The sequence below is a fragment of the Camellia sinensis genome, chromosome 12 (genome assembly GCF_055761805.1).
Source record: "Camellia sinensis isolate YWXY chromosome 12, ASM5576180v1, whole genome shotgun sequence".
Taxonomy (NCBI): Eukaryota; Viridiplantae; Streptophyta; class Magnoliopsida; order Ericales; family Theaceae; genus Camellia; species Camellia sinensis.
The window spans coordinates 30,003,872-30,013,753 of NC_138972.1; the positions used below are offsets into that span (position 1 = coordinate 30,003,872).

General features: G+C 37.4%; 1 protein-coding gene across 1 annotated transcript; it reads left to right on the forward strand.

Annotated features, from left to right (window-relative positions):
• The first annotated feature begins 4,017 nt into the window (after positions 1-4,017).
• Positions 4,018-7,450, forward strand: LOC145804429 (uncharacterized). The gene is made up of 6 exons (XM_082898265.1): positions 4,018-4,210; positions 6,110-6,194; positions 6,324-6,551; positions 6,669-6,857; positions 6,979-7,027; positions 7,278-7,450. The coding sequence occupies exons 2-4, from the start codon at positions 6,110-6,112 to the stop codon at positions 6,743-6,745; spliced, it is 390 nt and encodes a 129-aa protein (XP_082754391.1). The 5' UTR covers positions 4,018-4,210; the 3' UTR covers positions 6,746-6,857; positions 6,979-7,027; positions 7,278-7,450.
• The last annotated feature ends 2,432 nt before the right edge of the window (positions 7,451-9,882 follow it).

Consider the following 9,882-nt stretch of genomic DNA (forward strand, 5'->3'; position numbering starts at 1 on the left):
GACGGGAACACAAACCTCGATTTTTACTGAGGCACCCTTTTTGACCATTCGACCTAGTGCATATCGGAAACTGTAGTGACCATTCCAAACTAGGACAGGTTGCTTACCCGATTATAGGCTGTTTGAAACCGCTGTGTGCATAGTGAAACCCTAGCTTCTGAAAAATAGGACAAGGAAACCTTACCCCAACATAGGGGTACTTTGGCTCTCACTTTCTTGTTATGTGCCGTTAGAGTGTGCCTCTACAGGTTGTGTATCAGTTTACAAAATCTGGATATCAGGCCTGCGGGCATCAGTATTTTGGAGAATCAGTTTTATCTGCAGGTATCAGATTCAGTTTTAGGGCAATAATTTGGGGAATAGTGATCAGTGGTCGAATATAGTTATTCAGTTATGCTTGTGCTTATGTCTGTTTTGATGAAATCAAGCTGAGGTACTGTCTGTTTTCTTCTTTTGCTAGGGGGTAGTCTTGGAACTATAGCTTCAGAAGGCTCTGATATCTCCCGGGTACATTTGATTTGTGCTGATAGACTTTGTCAGGTCAGAGATTCAGTTCAGAGCAATCAATGTTTTCCTTCGCTGAGGCAAGGCAGAGAAAGGCCAGTTGAGGCTCACTGGTTCATCTGATCTGTCAGTCGCCAGTCACATCATCTCTGTTCAAGTTCAACAGACTCATGATGACACAGAATTTAGAAGAAATTGTGGTCATGGCAGCAGTATTAAACCAGGGAATTAACATGCAGGGTGAGGTCGATATTGAAATGCAACGCCCACCCAGGTCACTTGCCGCACATCCAATCTGGGAACCCCAATTCTTTCAAGCCCGTGAACCCACCACTTTTGAGCTGATGGGAATGATCGGCGATCTTCAGAGATCTGTGTCTGATCTAGCCTACGAAATGTCGGCTCCACCGCCGACTGCACAATATGCTGAAAATTTCACGCCAGAAGAACCCCCGCTCTTGGGGCGGATTGTAATTGAACTCAACCAACCTGAACCCATCCTAAGTATAGGCAATGGCATGCCAACAACAACAGGACTTCACACTGATATAACAACCCAAACCTTCCACCAAGCTGAAGCTGGTGGAAAGAACAAGGCAAAGGGGGACACTAATCTCTATGAACAACTTCTGCAGGCAGTTGAGGCTTTGAAAACCGGGGGACTGAACAAACAGCAAGTGCTCGCAGTTGCTGCAAAAATTATGGAAGACACTTTTGTCACTCAGAATGAAGGCAGTTCCAGCCAAGAGGAAAATTGAGAGAAAGACTGTCGTGCAAGAGCCGTTCCATTCAACCCTAATTCTGTATCCGAGAAAGATCAGAAAACCAAGTCAGCGCCTGCCGACCCCTTTGCTAGTGCATCCAGTAAAAGTCCACAAACCTCAAAGTATTTACCCCGAGGTCGCAGGGTCTTCCATGCCCTCTATATGCCTTTGTCCAAGGCTCTTCAAATCTGTTGAAAAGGGGCATCTCCAACCCCTTGAGCCTCAGCCTCTCCCTAGTCGTCTTCCATCTAGTCACGACACTACCCAGTACTGTGCGTACCTTCAACAAACCGGTCATAACACCAACAACTGCTTCCGTCTTCGCCACGAAGTACAGGATTTGTTTGACAATGGGGTCGTTCTCCCACGAAGCTCGGCAAAGTCTATCATCACTGGATCAGTGAACCTAGAGGATAATGTGATGTGATCGGCGGATGAACCACCTGCGGGCGGCGCTCAGTTTACTCCAGATGTAGCGTATGGCACGCACTATTTTGAGCATTTGCGAATGCTAGTTTTTGTACTTTCTGACTTGGATATTCAGTCAGTTTTGTTGTCGTGTATATAGCCAGTTTTTTTGTACTATGTCAGTTGGATCTGTCTTGTTGTATCAAGCCAGTCCTTTTTATTGAAGTTGGGTGATTCCGGGGGTGTTACTTCGGACATCACTATTTTGTTTTGCATTTGTCTTTTTGATTCCTTTTGGGTCTGTTTCTGCCATGGAGCCAGTTGCACCAGAAGATCTGAATGAAACAGTTGTGGTTTTCATGTTTCTGTGTTTGTTTCTGTTTTGAGCCTGTTGTGCCATCAAGTTTAGAATGAAACGACAGTACATTCCACCTGCTTTTTTTGTGTCATGAAATCATTGCATTGACTTAAGTTTTTCAAAACTTTTCTAACACTGTGATGAAAACAAAGAGGGAGGAATCCCTCAGGATTTGTAAAAATTTGATCAATTGAGAAGAAGAGAGGCATGCTAAGCCCTTAATGATTGAGATCATGCTTGTTAACGTGAGTACTGAGAAGGATCTTGGCTTGATCCAGATTGGTTAATTATTAAGAAAGTAATTATAAATTAACCAAAATCAGTTCCTTTTCTTTGAGAAGCGTGCCATAAGGCTGACCAGTTGCGAGTTCTGCCACGACGGGAACACAAACCTCGATTTTTACCGAGGCACCCTTTTTGACCATTCGACCTAGTGCATATCGGAAACTGTAGTGACCAATCCAAACTAAGACAGGTTGCTTACCCGATTATAAGTTGTTTGAAACCGCTGTGTGCATAGTGAAACCCTAGTTCTTGACAAAATAGGATAGGGAAACCCTACCCCAACATATGGGTATTTTGGCTCTCACTTGCTTGTTATGTGCTGTTAGAGTGTGCCTCTACAGGTTGTGTATCAGTTTGCAAAATCTGGGTATCAGGCCTGCGGGTATCAGTATTTTGGAGAATCAGTTTTATCTGCGGGTTAATTGTTAAGAAAGTAATTATAAATATAAAAAATATTACTCAAACTCACATTTTGAAAATAAAATTTTAATTAATTCGTATTTTGAGTGCATTTTCAAGAAATCATAATTTAAGAAAAACTATTTTCAAATAATTGCAATTTTAAAACACGAAAGAAATTACAAAATAGTTAAGATAGCAGACTTTTGTTCACTGACAATCAAGATTCTTATGATTTCAGTACATAAAATAAAAAAATAAAAAGGTTTTCTACTTGACTATTTAATAAAATCCTATAAGAAATTGTACTGCTACTTAAACTATTTTGCAGCATGAAATTCCTTTTCCAAATTACAATTTTTTTTATTCTCGTTTTGAAATTGCAATTATGTGAAATTAAATTACGATTCCTTGAAAATTGAAATTTCTTATTGAAATCTCTTTTTCAAAATGTGATTGCCCAGCGATATTAAAGTCGCATGTTGAAAAATGCAATTTCATGGCAGTGCTGAAATTGTATTTTAAAATTGTAATTTCAGGATAAAATTAAATTACAATTTCTTGAGAATTAAAATTTCTTATTGAAATCTCTTTTTCATAATGTGATTGCACGGTTATATTAAAGTCGTGTTTTAAAAATGCAATTTCATGATAGTGTTAAAATTATATTTTAAAAATGTGATTTCAGAGTAAAATTTTATTTTGAAAATGCAATTCCAACATGGTCATGTTACCATGACATTACAGCTTGAAATCATTGTTAAATAGTTTTGAAAAGTATGTTATTTATATCAATAGTTTGATTTTAGGAATATTTAAAAATAAATAAATAAATAAAACTTTCTATACTAATCGTTCGGTCTCGGAATGTTTTTGGAGAAATGTATTTATACCAAAAAAATGGCTTTGACATAATCGGCACTACATTATTAAAAATGAAATGAAAAAAGGCTCTGAGTTTGCCAATTTATCTATAAGGGCATCTCTCACGGTTCAATTTATTTATTTATTTATTTATTAAATTTGAGTAAATTTTTGAGTAAAAATTTTATTTGATATCAAGTGCTACAGGAAAATGACGATTTAACGGCGTTTAATTAACGACGTTTGATTAAATGTCACTTTTTTTGATAATTAACGGCGTTTTTTAAACGTCGCCTTTGTTGTTAGGTAAAACGGTACCGTTTTGTAAATAGAAGACGTTTAAAAAGCGCCTCCAAAACCCTGTCTCTCTTCACACCCTCTTCCATCTCCCTAAACTTTTATTTTGAAAACCCTATTTTGAGCACCGCCGTCTCCTTCATACTCACTCAAATCTCTCACTCACTCGTCTCTCTCTCTCTCTCGATTCTTCTTCGGTTCAGTCATTCTTCTTCGATTCTTCTTCAGTTCGGCGATCCATCTCGGGATTGCGATTTCGAAGTTCGATTTTGAGCATAGATCAGTGATTCATCTCCGTGGATTTGGAACTCTTCGTCTTCTTCAATCAGAGGTTAGTTGCTCTCCCTTTCTCTCACTCAAATCTCTTTCGATTCTTCTTCAGTTCGGTGATTATTCTTCAGTTCAGTGATTCATCTCAGATTGCGATTTCGAAGTTTGATTTTGAGCATAGGTCCGTGATTTGTCTCCGTGGATTTGGAACTCTTCATCTTCTTAATTTTCAAATGCAACCAAACATAGTCAGATGAAAAGAGCATTAATATTTTTGTGCAAAATATTTTTGCCTAAAATATATTTTCCGGGGTAAGAAATATTTTAGATGAAACAAATGGAGCCTCAAAAGGAAAAAAGAAGAAAGAAACAGAGGCAATAACACAACATTATGGTCTTTTAAAAAATCTGGCCTTGTTAACTCAAATTCTTGAAACCAAATTCTGAAGACAACAAACGAAAAGCAAAATTTTGATCTTTCTATGCATTGTATAATTCTGAGAAATATTTCTACTTGTTCTCCCAAAATTTTGATCTTTCTATGCATTGTAGAACTAGTGTTCTTGTCATTTAATAGTTACCTTCTTTTTTTTCCTTTCTTTTCTTTTTTTTTTTTTGTAATTTTCTTTTCATATTTCTTTATGTGTGGATTGAGAGAAATCATTTGAATTGATTAGAAATCTCTTCTTTATGATGGCATTTTTAGCATTTATGTTATTCTCTTCTCAATCTTCTCATGGATCAAAAGGAAATCTAATATTCAGTAGAAAGCAATAGATAGGACTATGGAATGGTCATAACAATGTTACAAAATTGAATACATAATTATATATATAAAAAAAATTAAATTAAATATCATACTTGCTTAACAATAGAAATGTACAAGCTATACTAAAATGCAATACACATTGAAGATGATGCATATTGCTGACTAAAGTTTTGAAAAAAATCCATACAAGTAATATATAAGTTGGGCTGCATTTAGGAGCTTTTGCAAGTTTAGCACCTTAAAATACCAATGCATAAGGTGGAAATTGGAACTGGCAATATAAGTTCCTTTTTCTTCACTTTAAAAGAAGAAAAACTCACTGCTCATTCCACCAATTGTGTCATTTTCTTTTCCTGGATTTTAATGTACTTGTTGATGGACTTATTTCATCCATTGACATATCATAGCCGAATGGCTTGGGTATTAGAACTGTGCATTGAAGTTGGTTTGTTGCGTTTTTTACATATTAATGGGATTGTAATAGGCATGGTGGACCCTTTTTTGAACGAGGTTATTGTTTCATTACTGTTGAGTGACTTCCATATTTGTTAATTTTCTAGAAAGGTTCATGCACCATTTTCTTTATTTCATGTAGTAATAATCCAAATTTTATTGATGACATTCCAGTTGTATCGTGACCTTTAAAAACCATGGTTGTGCCTCTAATCCATGTTGATTTAGAGTCAGAGTGGGCTACTCTGCACCCAATTCTCTGAATTGATCCTCCGTCTATGACTCTGTATAGAGAGGCACATGCACACTTTCCAATCTATTTCTTTTTTTTGTGGCTCTGTTATTGTTCTACAGGGGTTTGTTTCTCTTCCTACAATCCTGCATCAACTTAGAGTTTCCTTCACCAACATTTTTGGCATAAGCTTAGATTTTCCTTCACCAACATATATGATTGTATCGCCAATACCAATACGATTATTGGGTTATTGTGAAATCGCATTATGATTTGGCTAGCATCTTTCCCATATAATAAATCTTCCTCTCATCATACTTTCTACTATTGTTGCAGTGAATTTTATACTTCTTTTCACTATTATTTTGTTATAGGTTTTTTTCTGTTCATGTTTTGCATGGTACAAACTTTAGTTGAAGAAGTTTGAATTAGTGATGTTTTCTTGTATCAAAAAAGAATCTTGTGTCTTAACTTGTGCTATATCTTGATATGTTTCTTTCATGTAGATGGTTGGAGCAGAAGCATTGAGGATTGGTGTAAATGGGCCATGGGTCACTAAATCATACCTTGAAATGATTCTTGAAAGAAGAGGTTGAGAAACGGCATAATTTCGTTATTGTTTTTACCCCATCTGTATTCCCTACAATTGTTTGGTTCCTTTCGCCTTTCGTCTTTCATATCAGTTATTCTCTTTTCAATTAATCCCCATCTCACTTGCAGGTGTACCACGCCTTAATACACCACCACTTTTGTCTAATACATCTACCACTATTGTTCAAGAAAGGTTGATTACTGCACCAAAGCCTCTTCGAATTGCTTCGAACCTTGTGTTTGAAGATTTATCTCAGCCATGGACTCAATCGCCAACAAAATCCCAAATGGAACCTGTACTAGCAACTTGGCATTTTGTCTCACCAGATCCTCCACTTGCTGATGGCTCTGTCATTGGTATGTTTTCTCAACCAGTAGAAAGTAAAATTTCTCATGCCAGCATTATTGTTAAGTGAACTTTGCCTTGGGTGTGTTATCTATTCTTCATTTATCTTGACTCCTTTCATGAAACAGCTACAGATCCTTCTTCTGATACAAGGAAAAGGACAGTTCAATTGCTCTACTCCTGGTATACAAGCCGATCTTTGTAATGCTACAAATCCTGAATGCTCTCCTTATGTTCTCAGGGTTATTCCTGGAAAAACATACTGACTACGGATTGGTAGCTTAACTGCTTTAGCAGCTCTCAGTTTCGAAATAGAGGTAATTTATTTTTTTAACATAGATTTGAACAACCACATTCTAAACCATTTCTTTTTTGCCGATCTTTGTTTCCTTGTTTTGCAATATCATAGATTTGACTTCTTTTTTATATTTTTGGCAGGCCACACCTTTACTTCTGACAGTGGCCTACTTTCTTTTTGATCTTCAAGGTATGTTTCGTTTCTCTACTTTCTTTTTGATCTATACAAATTGCATATATATATATATATATATGTGTGTGTGTGTGTGTGTATATGTATGTATATGATTGTGCTTATGAAGTTTAATTTGATTGTTGCTTGTTTGTTATTTGAGCTTCAAATCTGTGATTCTGTCTGTTTAGTTACTGAAAAATAGTTTGCTGGAATAAATTACTGTGTAGATTTTGGGTTCTAATCTAAGGCTGTTTAACTTTTTAAGGCATTCAATTATGACAATGAAGGCTGCCAAGGGTAAGGGGGCACCAATCAGGGTCCCAAAGGAGGCGTTGAAGCCAGTTGATGACGGGTTTGCTAAGTTTGTGTAACATTTTGGTGGTTGTAGTTGCATCTTTGTGGGGTTTTTTTTGTTTGTTTTGTTTTTGGTGTTTACATTAATGTGAATGTGTAACAACCCTCATACTGTTTACCGATTACTGACTGATTGATTACCGATTACCGTTAAACTGAATTGATTATGACTGATAATTGGACTGATTAAAGTACTGAACTGACTGATTGAAATTGGAAACCGAATTGATTGAGTATATGTTAGTTAAATTGCATTTTATCTGTTTGACCGTATGATTATCTGTTCATGCTTATATGTTTAAACTGCTAATTGAAGGCCATATCGGCGGCCGAATTAGAAATTGATTGATGTTTTATGATCCACATAATTAATGTAATTTTATGGTATAATTATCTGAAATTTGACTAGGTATGATTAAATTTGATTAAATAATGAGTTAATTGCAGAGTTGACTTATTTACCGTTTCGCCACTTAGTGGCCACCACTTCACACCTCTTGAGCCTTATTACACTCCACGTGCTTGATCAAAACAAACTTTTCTTCTCCCATTCTTGCACTCAACCGACCCAAGAGGAGAGTTAGAGAGAGAGAGAGAGAATTGTTCTAGAGAATTGGCTTGAAAGGCTTGAAGAGATCATAGGAGATTTGCCTAATTGGACTCCTAAACCTTGAATACAAGCTCTAGGTAAGGATTTTATCTTCTCATTCTTGTGTTTGAACTGGTTCTTGTATGGTTCATGTCTAGTTGTAGAGCTAAGTCATGAATTGGTCCATTAATGGTGAATTGAAGCTCAATCTTTGCATGCATGTTTGTATTGTAGATGTTTGAGTTGTTTTCATGGCAAAAGGTTACATGCATGTTCATAATCATGTTTAAGTCCATGATTTCACCATGTTTTGAAAAAGAATTGGCTCCTGAGAGCATCAATTGAAGCTTAAGTGTTGCATGCATGTACATATATTGAAGTTTTGAGGTGGTAGTTCACCATACCTCACATGCATGTCCATCTTTTGGTCATACTCCATGAGTTCATCTTATCTTTGAAGGTTTGAGCTCTTTTGAAACAGCATTAAAGCTTTGAAAACGATTTAAGATCATGCATGTCATGTTTGAAGATTGTTCTTGAAAATGATTTGAAATTGGGTTTGAATTAAACACCATTGGGCTTTGATTTCTTAAAAATTGAGCTTTGAAACATGATATCCTATGTGTTTTTAAGTGTTTTCCAGAAAATGGGCCCAAGAGGATTGGTTTTGATGTTTTTGAGCTTGGTTTTAGACCTGGAGATCGAATCTGGGATTTCCAGATTTCAGTTGTCCGCTCGAGCGGGGGAAGTGCCGCTCGAGCGGGAAAATCGAGCTTCCAGCATCTTGCACTGTTTTACAGTCCGCTCGAGCGGAGGATTGGGCGCTCGAGCGAAGTCATGTCTCAAGCTCGAGCGGGCGTCGAGCGGAGATTTCACCCGTCCAGTATTTTCACAGTACGCTCGAGCGGGAAAGTTTACGCTCGAGCGTGTACCTTTGTTGCATGTCCGCTCGAGCGGGTAAACCTGAGCTCGAGCGGGACTCTGTTTTTCTGAAAATGCTTTTAAATGTACATCTTTGCATCCTCATCCCATTCTAGGCATTCTTAGGCCTAGTTTACGACATCTTGTTGAGGATATAGACGTAGAACACACCGAGGCATTAGGGATTAAGTTATTATATTTCCCAACTGTGTAGCTTAGTGTGTTCAACCTGTGAACTGTGTAGGGTTGGCGACTGGGGAGACACGCTCTAGCATACTGTAGCCCGAACTCTGTGAGTAACAATTGTGTAAAGATATGTTCAACTGATTATCTTTTGAATACTGAACTGAACTGTTTACTGAACTGGTATTACTGAATGAATGTATGTCCTTATTTCTGAACTATACTGTGGCATCCTTAGTACCTACGGTTTACTGTACTGTTACTGTTACAGAGATCTCTGTCGGTTCCCTCGTGGAGCCACTACTGTTTACTGACTGATGGCCATCATTACTGTTCGGTCTTTTAAGACCTACTGTTACTGTTATGCTAATGGATGTACCACATATGACTGTTTACTGTACTGAACAACTGGAATACTGATTGAATTGAACTGTTTTCATTACTGTAAGGACATTCATTCTAAACCCCTTTACGCATTATGTTATTCACTGGGCTTTAGCTCACTGCTCATATATATATGTAGGTGTACAGGCACCAGATCGGAGCTAGGAGCGTCAGGGTAACTCCAGTTTTGTCAAGCCAGCCTTCGTGCCTCACTGCGAGGTTCCGAGCCTATCTGCTAAGGCTTAGGGGCGTTTTAAGAATTCCCCCTTCCGTATTGTTTCACTGTTTTGTATAGACTGACTGTTCACTGTACCGCTATCTAGGGTTGAGTCCCTAGTTTGAATGAATGTAAATATTGTGCATACTGTTCTGTACTGTTTATGTATGAATGCATGAAAAATCTTTTTGGCATACAGACTGTCACAGCTCATTGGACATT